The sequence below is a fragment of the Pezoporus wallicus genome, unplaced genomic scaffold, assembly GCF_028554395.1.
Source record: "Pezoporus wallicus isolate ANWC-B61680 ecotype Strahan unplaced genomic scaffold, APGP_CSIRO_Pwel_v1 contig_7553, whole genome shotgun sequence".
Classification (NCBI taxonomy): Eukaryota; Metazoa; Chordata; class Aves; order Psittaciformes; family Psittacidae; genus Pezoporus; species Pezoporus wallicus.
Window position 1 is genome coordinate 144974 of NW_026635101.1, and position 19246 is coordinate 164219.

Here is a 19246-nt window from a genome sequence, read left to right on the forward strand (position 1 = left end):
TGCACACGTTTGGAAATAGAAGGGAAGATGAGGTTTTTTCTTCTTCCTTTTTAAGCATCTATTTAATGGAAAAGATTAATGCCCTTTTATCTTCTGTGCCCTCTTCCTTCTGAACACTATTTCTGCTCCCATCCCTGCTGTGGTCTCTGGAGCTCTTCTTCCTCACACGCACTTACTAGGACTGAAGCTACTTACATGGATAAATTGCAAATTTGGGAGTTTAAGCTGGCAAGCCTGAGAGAACATTTTTGCTTGATCTCCCACTTCCATGAACAACAGGAACCCAGGACGTGGGAATGGATGTCTTCTGTTCTCCCTGTTGCCACCCAGGCAGACATGTGCTTCCTCTGGGTGAGAAGGGCAGGCTTTTATTCCTCAGCTACCTTTTAACTAACTGAAGGTCAGGTATTCCTGTTCTGGTGGCTGTGCTGTTCTGCTGTGGTTCTAAGCAGGCAGTGGTACACAGCTCTTGATGCAAAAATAACAGTCTGGGTATCCCTTCCCTTCTCTCCCTTCACCTCTCTCCTGTGCTCTGGGCATCCCAGGCACTTCCTGTAGCACTTCTTAGCCCATCTCATGGCCATGGTCGGAGCATATCATCCAGGAGGCAGAAGTGGAAATGAATTTCTCCCAGAGAGAGAGGATCTGAGGGTGGCCTTGCCCTTCCTGGGGCTAGAACAGGGCCTGGTTGATGCCACTGGTCAGTCCATATAGACAATGCGAGGTTTAGTCACTTGTGCTCAGTGAATTGTGCTGCCTGAAGGGTCTGCTCAGGGGTGTTATCACCGTAGTATAAACTGCCCAGCATGCATTCAGGTTCTACCTGCAGGCTTACACTAGTCACAAGGCAGACAGTAGCTCATTCTTGTACTGAGATTCTTCTGCCATAGTGTGGTTGTCCCTGAGGTTCCTGACCCGTGATACTCAAAAGCTGCCACTTAGCCCATGTGTGATGCCCCTGTATTTATTGCACTGACAGGAGGGAAACACTGACCTGGCTCTGGACAGGGCCGTGCACATTCCAGCTCGTGCTGCTGCTGGCAGCTGGCTTGGGGCAGAGCCTGGCTGCCATCCTCCCATGTGATGGAGCTGAAGGTCCAGCATGCTCAAGTGCTGGTGGTGGCGATGCCAGTGAGATGCTTGGAAATTGACACTGAAATGTTTCTCTACAAGTGGTGTAGTTTTAATAAAGGCATTGACTGCTGATCACTTCAGCTGTGCCCCTTTGCCCTGTGGCAGGTTTGGGGTGTGTGGCAGGGCTGCGGGAGTTATGCAGGGGAGAAGAGCTGGGACTGGCCAGGTCCTTGGGGTTGCTGCCAGTGAGGGGCTCTCCTGGAGCCCAGTGGCCTTGTGCCTGCAGCCCAAGCTCTGCTTTTTCTCTGGGGATGCTGGTGGCATTTCCAGCACAGGAGCCTGGTGTGCCATTTGCAGGGCAAACCTCTGCTTCTGTCCATCTAGTCAATGCACCAGGGTACAGTTAGCTCAGTGCAGCCTCTGCTACTAGCTCCCTCTCCACGTACTGGCAAGACTGACCTTTCTGCTGTGGCCATGATGGTGCCAGCTCTGTGACAGCTGCAGGGGACCCCATCCCATGAAGCCACATCAGGGGAAGGTGACTGCGGCCTGAACCTGGTTGTGGAACAGTCACAAGTCAGCCGGAGTCAGACCAGCGGGTGTTGTGGTCGGTTTAATGAGTTGTGTCACACAGGGAGTACTGGTGCACTACACAGCTCTACCGGTGTTAAACTGGCCCCAGCACTGGGAGGACGTGGAACAGCACGACCCAGCTGTAGAGGGATGAAGAGAAGTGATACACATCCAACTCCTGACAGCACTCAGCAGTGTCTGCAGAGCTTGGAGCCTGCTTGGAGCACCCCCACAGGCATTGGCAGGTACAACCCTCTCTGTGCAGGTGGAAGCTGTAAATGGCCGGAGTGGCTTTGATACTGGGCTTTTTGGCTAACAAAGAGGTGGGGAGGAGGCTATGGCATGCTCTGGGCTGAGGAGGTCGCTGCTCTCCAAGCCATCTCTTGTGGCACTGGCACCAGCCCACCATCTCTAGGTATTAGTGGGGAAGGGGGTGATCAGAAGGGCCCCCCCCTTAGCTTTGGGGCTGTCAGACAGCCCAGCTGGAGGATGCAACAGACACAGTGTGTTGGTTAAACCTGCCTATGGGCAGGGCCAAAGAGGCCAGGTGAGGCTGCATGCAGCAGGAGGGGAGGATTGAGTTGGAAAGCCCTTGTTAAGCATGGAACACGGCTGTGGAAGACTTATCCGTGGTCATCTCGCTAGAAGCATTAGGCAGCACATGCAGGCTGGACACAGGGGTGCAGACACAGGGTCCCTTCTCCTCTCCCCCAGCTCCTGTTCCTCAGTCAGGGCTCCTCCTCAGAGCATCCTTCTACCCCCTGAGGGAAAGGCCTTGTCCCTGCAGAGCTGAGCCCCTCTGATGGGCAGTGACGTGCAGGTGAGGCCGCCTGGGCTGGGAGCTCGTCCCTCCCTCCTGCCCTTGGCATCAATCCCTTGGGAGGTTGGGTGGGGGGATCTTTGTGGCAGACGGCTCCACACCCCAGATCTCCCGGGCATACTCCGTGATGGTCCTGTCACTGGAGAACTTGCCCGAGCATGCAATGTTCCTGATGACTTTCTTAGTCCACTCCCGGGGGTCCTGGGAAGAGGAGAGGCAACGTCAGCACTTGGCCCTGCACCCAGCTATGTTCCAGCTCCTGGCCTTGCAGGGCTTTGGGTACACACACGTGGCTGGTTTAAACACTCTGGTGTGAGGCTGTCAGAGCAGTAGAACCTGCCTCAGCCATGCCCATGATGTGGTGTCTGTCAGAAGGGCTCCACAGGAGCATACTCATCCCAGTTCCCTTGGCAGTGCAGTGGGGGGGAAGCTCTTACCATGAACAGCTTGTCCACTTGACCTTGGCATTTGATGTAGGCCTCATAGTCAGCAAACACCTTGAACCTGAAACCCAAAGCAGAGTAAGGTGAGGCTTTGCCTGCTGGGGGACGCAGGCCAGCGGGGAAGGAGCAGCCCACCCCAGCACTCACCTGTCATGGTACATGAGCATGTTCACAATGTCCTTGAAGCAACCGGGATCTCGAGGTGAGAAAAACCCACTGCTGATCTGGTCCACAGCCTGGCGCAGCTCTGGCAACCGCTCATAGTATTCCCGTGCGTTGTACCTGCACCCGGCAGAGATGGGCTGTAGGGACTGATGCTCAACCCTGGAGCCCCATCCTTCATGGGCCAGGCATTGACCAGCCCAGGACAGAAGCTGCCTCTAGCCCCCCCTGCCATTTTATCCTGCTCCAGAACTGCCCAAAGAGAACAGTGTCCCTCCTGGAGATCATGGCAGGACCTGCATCCCCATCTGACAAGCCCTGGTATGCACTGGACACTCCCCAGCACCAACCCTTTCCGATCCAGAGCCTCCACATCCTCCACCCGCATGCCAAAGATGAAGAGGTTTTCTTCGCCTGCCTCCTCAGCCATCTCCACGTTAGCCCCATCCATGGTACCAATAGTGAGGGCCCCATTCACCATGAACTTCATGTTGCCGGTACCCGAGGCCTCTGTGCCAGCTGTGGAGATCTGCTGGGAGAGATCTGCTGCCGGGATCACTGTTGGGTGCAAGAGAGGTAGGAGTCAGTTGATCCTTGGTGTGCTGCAGCTCCCCATGGGCTGGGACCCTGCCCTGTCTTAAGGCCTCTCCTAAGGGGAGAGCCAGGTGAACTGCCATGACAGCCTCTTTGGGCCAGCGTGTTTCTGGGCTCTGCTGGGACATTCCCAGCTCCTGACATGTGCTTACACAAGCCCACACATACCCTTCTCAGCCAGGGATACCCGGTAGTTCTCCAGGAAGATGACCTTGAGCTTGTCCCCCACATAGGGATCATTGTTGATGACCTCGCCAACGGACGTGATGAGTTTGATGATCATCTTGGCCATGTGGTAGCCAGGGGCTGCCTGAAGAAGAGCAGCCCAGAAATGGTGAAGGCTTTTAAGGAAGGGAGAGCATGAGAGGTGCCAATGCGGGTCCTCGCCTCTGCTGTTCACATGGATCAGCAAAAACACCCTACTGAGAGGAGAAGTCCTGAGCCACAGGGAAAGAGTGATGGGGCCTTGTTCAGTCCCATTAGTCCATAAAGGCCTTCCTTGAAGAGCCCACCAGGAGACATGCTGACTAACCTACAGTGGGCCTGGCCAAGCCACAGAAGGGAACACATCCCACATCCCCACAGCCCAAGCATGCATCGAGTCTGGAATGCAAGTTACCTTTCCTCCGATCATAATAGTCCTTGGCACAAAGGATCTGGATGGATCACTTCTGACACCTGAAAGAACAGGGCGTAACAACCAGAGTGAAGGTAAAGCAGGCAGAGTTTACTGCATGCATCAGAGGTGAGCTGGGATCCCAGCCCATGTCCCATGGACCCAAAACACCTGCAGGACCCTGAATGCCAATGAGACATCTACCAGAGCTGTGCTGGGCACAGATGGGCCACAGAATCAGAATCTGCATTGGAAGGGACCTCATTTAGTTCCAGCCCCCTGTCCCTGTAGGAGTCCTTGGCCACCACCTGGCATACTTTTATATGGGACCCCTGGCACTGAAAGGACACCCCTTGCCTACCAGCCCAGGCAGGACTTACGGTTGTAGAGGGTGATGGCATGCAGGCAGTTCAGCAGCTGCCGCTTGTACTCATGGATTCGCTTGACCTGCACATCGAACATGGACGAAGGGTTGATCTTGACCTTGTACTGCTCCTCCAAGTAGGCTGCAAACTTCAGCTTGTTCTCCTGGCGAGAAAATTCCATGAGGAACAGGCATGGGTTCCGAGGCCTTGAGTCAGAAGTGAGCATTTGCTGCTGGGATGTTCCTGGAAGCATCCAGGTGTCTTTAGCTTTCTTCTCCCCCAGCCACCCCCAGTGCATGTTACCTGCTTGACTTTTGCCACATCCCTGATGAAAGTCTCATTGTTGATGAAATCCAGCAGCTTCTTCAGCTGGCTCAGGTCTGTGATAAAGCCTTCCCCAATTTTCTGGAAGAACAAACCAAGAGAGTGATGTTGTCCCACTCCTGAGACACTTCGCTGCAGCTACAACTCTGCTTCCCCAACCGAGATGCAACAGTCCTATTGGGAACTGGAAGAGGTACTCTGGCCAGGAAAAGGGGCACAGTTTCTTAGGGTGAGGCTACTTCTCTGTGCCATCGGGCAGCCCAAAGGTACAGAGGAAACGGGCCACTTGTAAAACCCAAAACAAGTTCCTCTTTCAAGGAGCTTTAGAGGGAGGATGTGCACCCGGGCCTCCTGGCAGCTGGGGGAACTGACGAGCAGATGAAGATAGATTTAATTGCAGGACATTATTCAGCTATGGCATGTCCCAGGGTGGAGCACAAACCTGTGCTAAAGGGCCTGCTAAACAAAGCAGACAGAACTGGGGCTGGAGCTCCAAGGGAGCTCTTTTGTGCCTGTGAAGCCGCCTGCTTTTGCAGACGCCCCACTTCACACACTGACAGATTGTGCGTAGTCACTGCAGGGACACGGAACCACATCCAAATCTCAGCGACATTTTTGGCCAACTCTTCCTCACCAACTATCAACACCCAGCCAAGATCACACCTACACGTGCAACAGGCGTGCTCCTCCCATCGGACACACGAAGAGGTGCCCAGGAGCGAGCGGCTCACCCTTCAGCTGCCTGCAGCTCACCTCAGCAATAACATCGGCCAGTCCCGGGTTGCACAGCAGGAGCCAGCGCCTCGGTGTGATCCCGTTTGTCTTGTTCTGAAACTTCTCCGGCTCCAGCTCATAGAAATCCTTGAACCTGGAGGAGCAGCGAGCTCTGAGCCACCCACCACCGCCCAGAGCTCCAGCTGGGCCCCTGCCGTACATGCTCCTGAAGCAGGGCAGTCTGTGGACCTCCCTGTAACACACGTGAGCTCTGTGCTGCCCTTTCAGCTCTAACGCTGAGGGTTCCACCAGCTCCAGAGTTAAACACATGAGACAGTCTCCCCAGCCTCTATGCCCATTAGGGCAACCAAAGCTGACCCTGACCCAGGCTTGCAGGCAGAGCCCAGTGAGTGAACAGGGTTGCATCCCTCGGGTGTCCCCCAACTCACACGGAGTTCTTAACAATGTCCGAGTGGATACGGGCCACGCCGTTGACTGCATGGGAGCCGATCACACAGAGATGTGCCATGTTAATGCGCTTGCAGTCTCCTTCCTCAATCACGGACATCCTCCGGAGACGGTCAATGTCCCCTGGGTAGAGAGCTGCCACCCGCTGCATGCGGAAAGAGAGGGACATTAGTGACCCAGCCATAGGACCATTCCCACCCTAAAGGCAGCCGTATCAACCCCCCTGAGCTCCCACAGCTTGTGACCAGCCCGACCCCTTACATCCAGATGCATCTGGTTGAGGGCATAGATGATCTCCAGGTGACGTGGGAGCAGCTTCTCAAACATGGAGACTGGCCAGCGCTCCAGGGCTTCGGGAAGCACCGTGTGGTTGGTGTAGGCACAGGTCCGCTTTGTGATCTCCCAGGCCTGCGGTACAGACAGCAGGTTAATACACACATGCCCAGGCAAGGAGGGGAAAGGAAACCCCACATGAGAACAGGACAGCAGCTCTTTTCCCTGTATGGTTCAGCATGGACCTCCCAGCTCTGCTTACCTTGTCCCAGTCCACTTTCTCCACATCCACCAGGATCCGCATGAGCTCTGGGATGGACAGGGCAGGGTGGGTGTCATTTAGCTGAATAGCCACCTACAACACAAGACTCGCTGGGCTCAGATCTAGCAATGATAGGACTGTGACAGTGTCCTGCACGCATGGGCTTGGGGTGAGGGTCAGCCCCAAGCCTCTTCTCATGGCACACACCCCAGAAACAGGCACCTCTCAGGAACAGAGCTACTCACTCTCTGCTCTAAACCACCTGTTTTCCAACTCACATTGCCAGGGTCATTGTATTGTATTGCTCCAACCTGGTCTTGAGCCTCCCGCTCTCCCTCACTATAGGCAGGTCTGGCTGAAACACCCGTGGGCCCTCTCTGCCACACACTCACCTTGTCTGGGAAGGTTTCAAAGCACGTTCTCACTGGATCTCGACAGCCAAATTTGGAGGACTTAAAGCGCCGTATGATGTCCTGGAGGGTGGCAGCCACCACAAAGTACTCCTGTTTCAGCCGCAGCTCCTTGCCTTCAAAGAACTGCAAGTGGAGGGACCAAAGCCATCAGTGCTGCAGCTGCCACCCCAGCTGGCAGCCAAACCCCTGGAGATGCTCCTGTCCACTCTGATGGGCCTATAGCTCCAGTACCTCATCAGGGCAAATGCGGATGTTTCTCGCCTCTGACGGGTCTAACAAGGGGCTCAGCATCCCAAACAGCTGCCTCCAGAGGGCAACAGAACCTGCCACATCCATGGTACTCCTACAGAGCAAGCACATGTCCCTCCCTCACTGCAAGACCCTTTGCAGGGGTTTTGGACCACAGATCTTGGGCTTGCTGCAATGGCCAGGAGGCAGTGTCTCTGGACACACCAACTGCCTCCCATGCACACTAGGCTTCATGCTGATCTATTAGACAAGACCAGCAGGAATGAGAGGGTTGGGGTAAAGCACAGAAGATCAGCTTTTTCAGCACAGATGCTAACCCACAACTAGATAGTTAAGGCTCTTCCCTTCTGGATACAGTGCCCAGTGGGTGACATGGCCCGGGACAATCCCTGCAGTGAGACATCCTGTCTGAATGGAGTGGAGATGGAAACGAGTCCCCCCTCATGGCAGTCTCTGAAATGACAACTGACCTTTGCAAAGGATCAGCCATGTAAGTTGGCAACTGCCTTGAATTTGAAGGAGTAACACTTCCTCCCCTCCTTGCAGCAGGAAACAGAGCATCTCTACACTACAGGCCAGACTCTCAGCTGCCCGCTGCCAGCAGAGACCCTCTGGAACCCCCAGAGCTGTGCCTGTTCACTGGGAATTACTGGGCCAACCTATTGCATTAAAACCCCCTAAACCAGAGCAATAAACACCAGGTGGCCATGACCTCCAGTGCTTGCACACAAGGCAGTACCACTACCGGGAGGGAATAGAGGCAGGAGAGGCACTCACATTGTCATTTGGGTACAGGACTCTGGATATGTTCTCTGCCAGGTTTCTGTCCAGCACTGCCTCAATGTAGTCACCCACGTTGACTGCAGCAAAAGAGAAACACACACAGCGCTGAGGCAGCTGTAGGGGTTCAGGCAGGTCCCCGACACTGGGCTTCTCCATCTTTGTCCCGTAAAGAGATTTGTAACAGGAACATTCAGGCTGGTGTTACTGAAATCTGAATGGAAATGTATACGTGTGAAGGCACCAGAGAGGCAGGAGAGAGCAGGATAAGAGAAAGGCAAATCTCCAGGCAGCTTCTCAAGACATATCGGGAAGGATAGACAGACACTGAAGACAGACAGCAGCCAGAGGTGAAAAAAGCGAGGACTAAAGAGACATGGGGCCAGGCAAAGAAGCATGAAGACCACAGTCACACTCAACTCCTAAAGGGCACAAAAGAGTCATCTGAAAGCCAGCTCGCAGTTGCCCATCAAGACTTGAGGAGACATTAGGAGGACTCAAGAGCCATCACCCCTTGTCCCACACAAGTCCTCCTGGCAGGGCTGCTTGGCCACACACATCTCTGTGCTTGCCAGCATGGAATCAGAATCATCATCTAAAACCTTGCCCTTCTGCAACAGCCTAGCACTGACATTTGGCGTGTTAGTTGCCCTGTATCTGCTCCTCGGTGCTACAACCAGAGCCTGAAAAATCCTCTAGAGAGGTCACATGTAGACCCAGTGGAAACCAGTGATAAGATGGGCTATGCTCCTTCAGCATTAAAGGAGGATGCTGCAGAGAAATGACCCTCCCTGGCATGTGTGGGTTTGCAGCTCCTTTGGTGATGTGGAGAGTGCAGTGGTGGGTGGTCTATCACTTGGGGAAGGCACAGAGCAGGTTTTGAGAGCATGATAAAGTGTGATGGAGATAGAAGGAGGGCAGATGAGCGTCCTGGTTCACGATGGCTCAGGAAGTAGTGTCACCCATGGATGTGCACATAGCATTGCATTTTGGAATTGGCCAGGAGATAGGATAAAGCAGGCCAGAGGGAGAGTGCAGTGCACACAGGCACAACCACATTCCAGCCTGGTCAGGAAAGAGACATTGGAGGGATAGCACTTACACTCTTGGAGGTTGAAGTCATTGGGGGCTTTTGCAGACCACAGCCTCATGGTGTTCACAGTGTTGTTCTTGTACCCTGGCACCGGCGTGTCGTAGGGCATAGCAAGGACAACCTGCAAAAGAACAGCATTCCCTCTGATGAGCAGCACTCTGGCCTCAGAGGAGGTGGGAAAGTGGCCGAGACCTCTGCAGGAAGAATCCAGAGGACACAGACAACTCACGGCTATGGTAAGAATCTCACCTCACTACAACACACTTGCTGAGCCTCATGAGCACTGCTATCATGAACACTTCCAGCACCCACTGGCAAAGCATTAATAGAAGCAGAGCTGTTTGGAGCTTTACTGACAAACTGGAGTTAAAAGCCCATCAATTATATGTGAAAAGAGTTGCAAGAAACCTGCTGACCTTCCTACACCAACAGGCATTCCTGGGAGTTACTCACCAGAGCACTGCAAGCATCCTGAGCCAGCCACTGCAATTCTGTCTGTGCTGGGGTAGGGCCAGGGCAACTGGGACCTTTGAGTTTCCGTCTGGGATACATTCCACATCCTGAATCTTGCCTGCTAGCCTCCTGCAGCCTGCCAGAACCAAACCCTAGTCCAGCACCATTCCTAGAGCAGTTCATCCAATGCTCAAGGTCTGTTGAGCCTGCCTGGGTAAATTCACTGAGCTCTCCAGCACCCAAAGTGAACATGAGCATGAAGCTCTTAGTGCATCAGGATGATGCTTAAGCATCAGGATGCTGCACACACAGCTACAGGGAGTAACACTGGGGCTCCCAGCTCAGATCACACTAGCCAGGCAGGCCATGGGTGTGCTACCAAGCTTGTGTGCTCCAGCTCACTCCTATGCCAACATCTGCATGTCTCCAGCCCTGCTGAGCAGCGAGGCAAGGCACCCCGATCTCAGCCTGGAACACAGAGGCTGAGGGCTTATGCCAGAAAAGCTGAATGGTGCTTACAGAGCAAGGCCCTGATCCTGCAGCACAGAGGCTGGGACACCATTCTGACACTGGCAAAAGGAACCAGCACCCTCCTTAACAAGTCAGTGTGTATTGGCATGACAGCCACAGCCAGAGGCTGCCTGCAAGGAAAGATGGGAGAGGCAGCAGGGAATGGAAGGGGCTGTGCTCGCAGGGCAGGGAAAACCCAGGCAGACCAGCACGCTGGCCCTCAACAGTCTCCTTGTGCTGGCATCAGCAACAGCTCCTCTCTGGGGAGAAGCAGCAAGAGCTCAGGCTCTCACAGCTGCCATCACCAGCTCCGAACATGGAAGCAGGCAGCAAGCCCACCCTGCCTGAGCCACGGGACTGGGGCACATCACATGAGCTGAGTGATGCTATATTGGGAGACTGCGTCTTTGGCTTTTTTGAGCCTTTCCAACTTGTTCCCTTGATGGCATTATCTGAAAATTCACCTCCCTGCAGGAAGCAGTGTTTCACTGCACCGTTTGGGAACCCTGAAATCCCGGACTACTGCTGGGGTCAGGAGATGAGCACACCGAAAGGCAATGGACTCAGTCCCCAAGTGATGTCTCTGGCAGAGTACCTCTGTGCTGCTCACAAGGCTGTGGTGTTGAACCTCTGCACTCTGTGTGTCCTGGGACTGCACAGCACTTGACAACCAGGGTCCCTGGGAAAGGATCTGGTTTGCTTCCCCTCTGAGCAGGCCTAAGCAACTCTGCAAGTGAGCTTCAGTTCTTAGTGCTGAATAAAATGGCTTGGCTTTATGACTGTGTGCTCCTGGGACAGACAGAGCTAATTCATGAGGCTGAGAGACCCCTGAACATCATGGGACAGGCTAAGTCATGTCCCTGAATCCCAGAGAAATCATTGTCCTTCCTCCCTCCATCCTGAGCAGTGCTTAGACTGGAGAGGCTGAAACATTTTCTATCCTCTTACTAAATCTGTGCCTCTCTAAAGCTTGCTTTCTCAGCTGTAAGACTGGAATGCACTTGGGACACATCAGCCTGTGCTCTGAGCAGGCACATGCTCCTGAAGCACAGCATTAACCTCCCCAGCTGTGGGAGGCTGAAGAAGCATTTGCTTTCCACACCACCACAAATCAAAGCCTCCAAGCAGACTGGAGACTTGAAACCATGCTTCCAGCACACAGTCACCTTCAGCAAGGGCAGTGGAGAGGGTTCTGCTCCGCTGGGTGAAAAGCAAAGTCTGATCCCCCAGCAGGAAGGGACAGACTGTGCCCTGTGCTCCTGGTCCATCCTCCCTAGCCCAGCACTGCAGGAGATGTTGGTACCTGGGTGTCGACCCACTTTACACCCTCGGGGGTGTGATCCACGCGGCCATAGAAGTGGACGGGGAGCATGTACTCTGGGCGCGCTTTCTCCCAGGGGTTGCCGTAGCGCAGCCAGTCATCGGCCTCCTCCACCTGCAAGGGGCAAAGAGAGTCTGAGTGATGGCTCCTGTCTTCAAGTGAAGGCTAAACAAGGCTCTCTGAAGGGAGAGCAAAGCTTTAAAAGCAAAGCTTTAGTAAGCTGACTTTAAAAATGGATGTGCAGAGGCCTCTAGAGGACAGCTGGGTTTTTCAAACCACGGATGACTACATGGCAGCTGGTATAAATACATCAGCCTTTACAGGCTGTACAGGTTTAAACCATCCAAACTGCTGCAAACACAGACTGCTGCACTCAGCCTCTCTTGAGTTCTTTACATCCAGTTTGATAGTGGAAGATGGGGGATGCGGTTCCCTAGAAGGCAATCCGTGCTGTTCCTGACAAGCCACCCCCTGTAACCCAGGTCTTGCTCTGCCCTCTGCCAGAGAGCATTTCTCCTCTCCACTCAAACAGCAGCAATGGGAGTGAGTTCAGCAGAGCCACCAAGGCTTATGTGCACCAGACCCCAAAGGGTGAGGAGAGATGCTTTGTGCCCACAGGCATTGCTGTGCCAGGCAGGGGGGCAGGTCCGAGCCACAGCCCAGCATTACCACCATCCCTGTTCTTTTTTAAGCAACATTAAGCCAATTACAGGGACGTTTTGTTCCCTGTGTTCACCATTTATAGGGCCTTGCATCGCAGCCTCTCTGTGGGGAAGGAGAAAAAAACAACCCTCAAACCTCTCACCCTCCTGACTTATGGAAAGCTATTTTAAAGGGAGAAGAGGTCCTTTATGCTCAGAAGCAAGGCAAGTCTCCTAATGGAAACCACTTCCAGATATACACTAGGGAAAACTGCCAGCGGGGGCAGGATTTTTTAGCCTATATTCACTTGCAAATGTTATGATCATTAAAGCTACAGGACAGTCCCTGTTTATGCTCTCACTGCATCTCCCACGGAACCCACAGAAGCAGCAGCACTCCAAGCACTTGCATGTGTCCCATCACGTTCAAATTCATCCTCCATCAGACACCTTCATGAAGTGTTTAGCCACGTCTCCAACAGCTAAGTCTTAAGTCCAACTTAACATTTGGATTTGATGATCTTAAAGGTCTTTTCCAACCTGGCTGATCGTATGATTTGATGATAAGCATGCGCTGCCAGGTGAGTGCCTGCCACGTGGGCACCCCGCCACCCTCAGCACTCCTCTCTGTTCAGGCAGTCAGAGCCCAAGGGTCAGCACAAGTGGTAGGAAGTGGCAGCACATTTGGCATCAGGTTTTGGGCTCATGCATCCAGCTTATGAACAGGTCAAGGCACTGCAATGTCATTTGTGTGGTGAGGCCTTGTCCACAGGCAGAGGTGACCACCACAGTGTGACACAGAAGGAGAAAGGGTGACCTGCTTGAGTAAGTCCAGAGGAAGTCACGGAGATGCTCCAAGGGCTGGAGCAGCTCTGCTCTGGAGCCAGGCTGAGAGAGCTGGGCTGGTTCAGCCTGGAGAAGAGAAGGCTCCTTAAGGGGAGACCTTAGAGCAGCTCCAGTGCCTAAAGCGGCTGACAAAAAAGCTAGAGAGGGGCTTCTGACAAGGGCCTGTAGGGACAGGACAAGGGGGAATGGCTTTAACCTGACAGAGGGGAGATTGAGATGAGACATTAGGAAGAAATTCTTCCCTGTGAGGGTGCTGAGGCCCTGGCACAGGGTGCCCAGAGAAGCTGTGGCTGCCCCATCCCTGGCAGTGTTCAAGGCCAGGTTGGATGGGGCTTGGAGCAGCCTGGTCTAGTGGAAGGTGTCCCTGCCTGTGGCATGGGGGTGGAACTGGGTGAGCTTTAAGGTCCCTTCCAAACCAGTCAGTGATTCCATGACTTGAGTTTGTTCACGTACCTGCCAGCCATCGACAATCTTCTGGTTGAAGATACCAAACTCATAGCGGATGCCATACCCATACGCCGCCAGCCCCAGCGTGGCCATGGAGTCCAGGAAACAAGCTGGAAGAGCAGAACATGGTCATGCTGCATGGAACCTCATCCCTCACTTGCTGTCCCTGCCACAGCTTGCTGCACATCGGAGTGAGAAGCTGCCACAACCAGTGCCACTGGAAACATCTATTACTCAGAGGAAATGTGCATGCAGAAGGGGCAAACCTGCTGAGCCACCAGGAACACCCCAAAGTTGTTGATGACAAGCACAGGCCACCGAAACCCCAAATCCAGCCTTGACACAGTGAGAGCACTTCTAGACTTGCCTGAGGTGCCCACAGCTTGATCTGGGCCTGCCTGCCCAGTAAAGCAGGGCTTCTGACCCCAAGTTGCTGTTCCACCAGCTACTGCACTATGACTGCTTTCAAAGCAAACCCTTCCAGCCTTCAGTCTGGGGCAGCTCTGGTAAAGATCAGCCCCAGCATTTCTCCTGCACTGGGAAGCTCCTGTCTCCAGCAGTACTGTGGGACAGGCAGACAGAAATAGCTGCCAACAATCTGCCCACATGAGAGCTGCTTGGGTGCCTGTGAGAAGTGAGAGATTTCACGGGGAGGTGAGGAGAAAGGCTCCAGACAGCCTCTTCCAGCCAGAGCCCTGTCTGCTGTGCTGCAGACTACACAACTGCACCTCCAGGGTGTCCTCCCTGGGGAGGGGGCTCATTTCTGGCCAGCCAGAAGCAGGCAGGAGGGCAGCACACTGCTGATGGGGGCTGAGGTGGTCTGCACACCGTGCTGCTGTGGTGCCTCCAGTCACACCACCTCATGCCCCCTGTGTGAGGAGGGGGCTCCCTTCTCCCCAGCTTACCTGCCAGGCGGCCCAGTCCTCCGTTCCCCAGCCCAGCATCTTCTTCTATTTCTTCCAGCTCCTCCAAGTCCAAACCCAGCTACAGGGGAAAGAGCCACAGCAGAACATGTCATCGCCCAAAGGCCATGCCCTGGGGCTGCGGAGGAGGGCACACACAGATCCCAAACCAACCCACACCATGGGAAACGAAGCCCACATGGGTCTCTGCATCTCCCTCTCCCCACAAAGCATCTCACCAGCCCCTGGTCCCTGGGAAGTCCAGTTAACTGGAAAACAATTTAGCTCATTATAAAACGTCGCTTTCCCATGGACGAGGTTTCCTTAGAGACCTCAAACAAACACTCATCTCCTGGCGGCCCAGGAGGCCCTTCCACTGAGCTCGCCCTTGGAGAAAGGACGGCGAACAGCCAAGTCATGTCCGGGTACACACACTGCCCCCCTGCTCCCAACCGCCCCGTCCTTGAGGGAGAGCACAGCCACTGGTTACAGCAGCGTTCATCATGCCCTGGGCCTTCCCACATGCAGCCCCGCCTGCTGCCCAGCTCCGTGACCGCAGGCCATGGCTGGAAGTGGCTGTTCTGCTCCATCTCATTTGTTCTCCAGCCCAGGGACTGCTGCCGGATGCAGGCTAAGTGTGCCGGCAGCAAACAGTCCTCAGGAGCCAAGAGATCTCACCTCAGTGCCAGGGAGGACAGCGGGGAGTCAGGACAACACCATGGCTGCTGCCTGAGCTGCTCCCCAGCACTTCAGTGCTCTGCAGCAACAGCCTGGGACAGCCTCATGCCCAGTGTGATGGGGTCCCAAAAACCAAGGCGGATTCCCTGTGACAGAGCCATGCTGGGTACAAGACCTTCTATCCCAGCTGGAAGCTCATCCCATGATGAGCTCCACATGTCAGAGGCTACAGCGAGTAAAGCCTCTGCTTGCATGTCGGGCCAAACCAGCATGTGGAAAGTGCCTTGTAAAGGGATTTGAAGATCCTCCCTGGAAAAAGCCAGCCTGCCCTCTGAGGCACAGTAGTTCAGAGAGGAAAGGTGTCATGTCCCTCCCTGGAAAGCCCTTCCCATCTCCTGGCAGAGAGAGTGATGGTTCACCAGCAACTGTAGCACTTCATTTGAGAGACAGTGCCAGAGCCCAGCTTCTGCTAGCAAGTGTAACATGGATCAGTGCAGTGGAAGGAGGGGAAGAGGAGATGGGGAAATAAAACTCTTGGGTAAGAAAGCCCAAAATCTCATACTCTTTCAGAAAGGTCACTGTCCTGCTGGAGAGGTGGGTGCAAACCCAACTCACCACTGCTTGTGGTTTGCTTCATGGTACTTAGCTGTGCTTTTCCCAGTTTGAACTCTGATAACATTTTAATTCAAGCAAACAATGCCCTCCCCTCGCCTTCTTCCTTCCCAGTGACTCACTTGCATCTGGCAGCACTGTTGTGTACACAGATGTGTACATGTGTGAACTGTAATTTGGTGTCCTGGGGCTCAGCTTCACCCAAGCCTCGCTCTGTTTAGTCAAAAAACTCAGGAGGAGGGAGACCTGAGAAATACAGGTAACCAGCCCTCCGCGTGGCAAAGTGGGACCAGTTCCTCATGGGAACCCCAGCACCCCCAAGACCTCACCTGGTAAATGGCTTCATCACAAGCATTCTGCAGGCCCAGGTTCACCATGGTGTTCTGCAGAGTGCGGCCCATGTAGAACTCCAGGGACAGGTAGTAAATGCGCTGGGGAGGCAAAGCGAGACACTTACCCACAGCACAGCACTTTGCTTTCACCAAAGTCACTCGAAATTAAGAGCAGAGCCAAGTGCTTGCCAGGGTCGGGACATCTTCCCAAAGCAGCTCTTGGCTCCTGCTCCCGAACACCATGCACCGCAGTTTGTTTGTCAGAAGGATCTCACGTGGGATGCGGGCCAAGCTTGGGCTGCACGTCTCCCTGCCAACAGCCTTCTATAGAGAAAACTTGTTGCCTGTTAAGTGTTTCCCTAATTAACTTAGGGCAAGAGCTCTGGAGGATGCTGAATGGTGTATTTATACACACCGAGCTCGCCCGAGGTGATGTTCAGATTGGGCTTTTGAAGTTTGCCCGTGCTGAGATGAAGCTGATGCAGAGTCTGCCCAGGACCCTGTGCACACCGTTCAGGAACGTCATTTCCCTATCCCATGGGTCCTGTTCCCTCCACTCCGGGTTTTACACACGTTTCACCCTGTGGAATAAATAAACTGTCCTGCTGGTGGCAGGGTTCCTGGCAAGACAGGCAAGGCTGCTCCGTGGGGACCTTCCAGGTTTGACGGGAGCTGTGCCTGTGCTGTGAATGGTAATGCAAACCTGTTTGTGGCATGAGGAGCAGGCTGGGCAAACCTGCCCTCACGCAGGTATTTTTAGAAATCAATGGGAATCTTTAACACAGCTCCAGCCTGACTGTAAATAATGCTTCCTCCTGAATCTCTCCATCGTAGCTGGGCTCTTTTCCTGCTAAGCAGCAGGATTACCCACTCTGCCACCTCTGCTGGGAGTCTGAAAGGGTCCATCTGCTCCCTGGGGCTCGCTGGAGAGACTGAAACCATTGCACAGCTGTGTAAATCACAGAATCACAGACTGGTTTGGGTCAGAAGGGATCTTGAAGATCATCCACTTCCAACCCCTGCCATGGGCAGGAACACCTTCTGCTACCTGTGCCAGGGCCTCAGCACCCTCACAGGGAAGAACTTCTGCCTAATGTCTCATCTCAGCCTCCCCTCTGTCAGGTTAAAGCCATTCCCCCTTGTCCTGTCCCTGCAGGCCCTTGTCAAAAGCCCCTTTGCAGGTTTCTTGTAGCCCCTTTAGGCACTGAAAGCTGCTTTAAGGTCTTCCCAGAGCTTTCTCTTCTCCAGGCTGAACCAGCCCAGCTCTCGCAGCCTGGCTCCAGAGCAGAGCTGCCCCAGCCCTGCTCCTTTCAGCCTTCCACAGAGCTGTGTTTCTTGTGTGAATCCAAGTCAGAGGGATGGCAAGCAAACCTTCTCCAGGCTCCCCTTAGCCTTTACAGGACCTGTACAAGCTCTAGTGTTAGTGCAGAAATACAGATCAGAGCACATCTGTGTGAGTAGCGAGAGCTCCATGCACTGCTGCTACCCCCCAGTATGTGTGCAGCTGTAAACTGGTGTCAGAGTGTGATTTCTTGAGTCAAGGCAATACTCATAACCCCAAGAACATAGCTGACTGGAGGAGGCAGCTGCCTGCAGGCTGGGAGGCGTGTGCCTTTCCTAGAGCACACCTGCCCTCTGGGGCTCCCCAGGTAAGTGCTGGAATGGTCTGAATTGAAAAAGGATTAAGGATGATTAACACCCTGCAGCCCCCAGCACCACCACCCTGCCTGACAAGTGGGGAGGAGAGGAGGGAGCAGGCCAAGTGCCCCAGGAACCACCAACCCACAGGGCTTGGTGACCTAAGAGAGCTTGTCTGGGGTGCATGAGGCAAGGGAGGCTCCAGCCTCAGAGCAGAGCTTCCTGAGGGCTCTGCAGGAGTGAAGCCAGGCCATGGCATGTGCTGAGCCATGGAGGTGATGTGTCCAGTGCCCACAGGGGACACTGCTGTGGTGGTCATGGCCATGGGGAAGCACGCCAAGGAGATGGCAGCAGCAAGGCCCATGAGAGGACATGCTCACAGGGGGTCACAGAGTGCTTGGAGGGGGGGGACAGGATTGCAGGGCAGCTTGGGGGGGACCCAACCACGGCAAACTGCATGAGGAATGTGGCTGTGGTGATGCTCACGGTGACACTGCCGCGGCAAAACGTGTGTGATGGGCATCGCTGGGGCAAGGTCCACAGGCACACAACCAACATGAGGTGAGGGCCATTGGCAGGATGCGTGCAATGCCCGCGGGGGGCACAGCCACCGCAGGGTGCGTGCAAAGGGTACGGCCGCGGTGATGCCCACAGGGAAGAGGCGCACAAGGGCCGCAGCCACGGCTGCGGTGATGCCCAAGCAGACACGGGCCACAGCAAGGGGATGCCCGCAAGGAAGGCACAGACGCCATGCCCCCGTCCCCGGCGCTCACCTTCGGGTCCCGCTCGTAGTAGTGCTGCTGGGTGCGGATCCAGCGCCCCACCAGATGGTCTCGCACCGTGTGGGCCAGCGCGAAGTAATAGTCCCGAGGGGTGGCGACGTTGCGGTCCTTGACGAGGGTGAAGTGGAGGTGCCGGTTGAAGCTCTTGCGCACCTCGGCCACGTCCCCGAGCCCCGCGATCCCCCGCACGCTGATCTGCTTCCGACGCTCCCCGTCGCTCAGCGGCGCCGCCATCCTGCCGCCAACACCGCCCCAGCGGCTCCGCCGCGGGACCGGGCTCTGAAGAGGGATGGGGACCGGGACCGGGATCGGGATCGCGATCGGGCTCTGCCGCAGCCGCCGCGCCTGCGCCTCCGCTGCCTTGGGACGAGGCGGGGCCCGCACGGCCGGCGCCAGGCCCGGCCCCCGGGAGGGGAGCGGCTGCCCGCCCCCGGCGGGGCTGCGGAGGGGACCGTGGTGCCGCCATGATGGCGCCGGCCGCTGGCTGGTATGTGGGGATGGGGATGGCTAAAGGGGCCCACAGGAAAGCCGGAGAGGGGCTTTTGACAAGGGCCTGTAGGGACAGGACAAGGGGGAATGGCTTTAACCTGACAGAGGGGAGATTGAGATGAGACATTAGGGAGAAATTCTTCCCTGTGAGGGTGCTGAGGTCCTGGCACAGGGTGCCCAGAGCAGCTGTGGCTGCCCCATCCCTGGCAGTGTTCAAGGCCAGGTTGGACACAGGGGCTTGGAGCAACCTGCTCTAGTGGAAGATGTCCCTGCCTGTGGCAGGGGGTTGGAACTGGGTGAGCTTTAAGGTCCGAACACAAACCAGCCTGGGGTTCTGTGACAGGGATGGACACTGTGATGCCGTGAGGGGAC

At 55.0% G+C, this 19246-nt stretch overlaps 2 protein-coding genes across 2 annotated transcripts in view; one reads left to right on the plus strand and one right to left on the minus strand.

Annotated features, from left to right (window-relative positions):
• Positions 1–19246, plus strand: part of MEA1 (male-enhanced antigen 1) — a 215945-nt gene that overhangs the window by 57208 nt on the left and 139491 nt on the right. The window lies entirely within an intron of this gene.
• LOC130595776 (glycogen phosphorylase, brain form) lies at positions 2126–18643 on the minus strand. Its single transcript, XM_057402790.1, has 20 exons — positions 18377–18643; positions 15963–16064; positions 14347–14425; positions 13448–13551; positions 11490–11621; positions 9233–9344; positions 8128–8210; positions 7081–7224; positions 6689–6781; positions 6415–6561; positions 6135–6298; positions 5725–5839; positions 4951–5052; positions 4663–4810; positions 4286–4344; positions 3835–3976; positions 3423–3630; positions 3058–3192; positions 2905–2971; positions 2126–2668 (listed from the first exon to the last, which is right to left on the minus strand). Exons 1-20 carry the CDS (start codon positions 18617–18619, stop codon positions 2516–2518), a joined length of 2532 nt encoding a protein of 843 aa, XP_057258773.1. The 5' UTR covers positions 18620–18643; the 3' UTR covers positions 2126–2515.

Coding starts and splice junctions, on each gene's coding strand:
- LOC130595776 (XM_057402790.1), bottom strand. CDS start 18,619: ATGGCGGCGCCGCTGAGCGACGGGGAGCGTCGGAAGCAGATCAGCGTG. Junction 16,065..18,376: donor ACTACGAGCGGGACCCGAAG/GTGAGCGCCGGG, acceptor TTGCCTCCCCAG/CGCATTTACTACCTGTCCCT. Junction 4,345..4,662: donor TGCCATCACCCTCTACAACC/GTAAGTCCTGCC, acceptor CTGTTCTTTCAG/GTGTCAGAAGTGATCCATCC.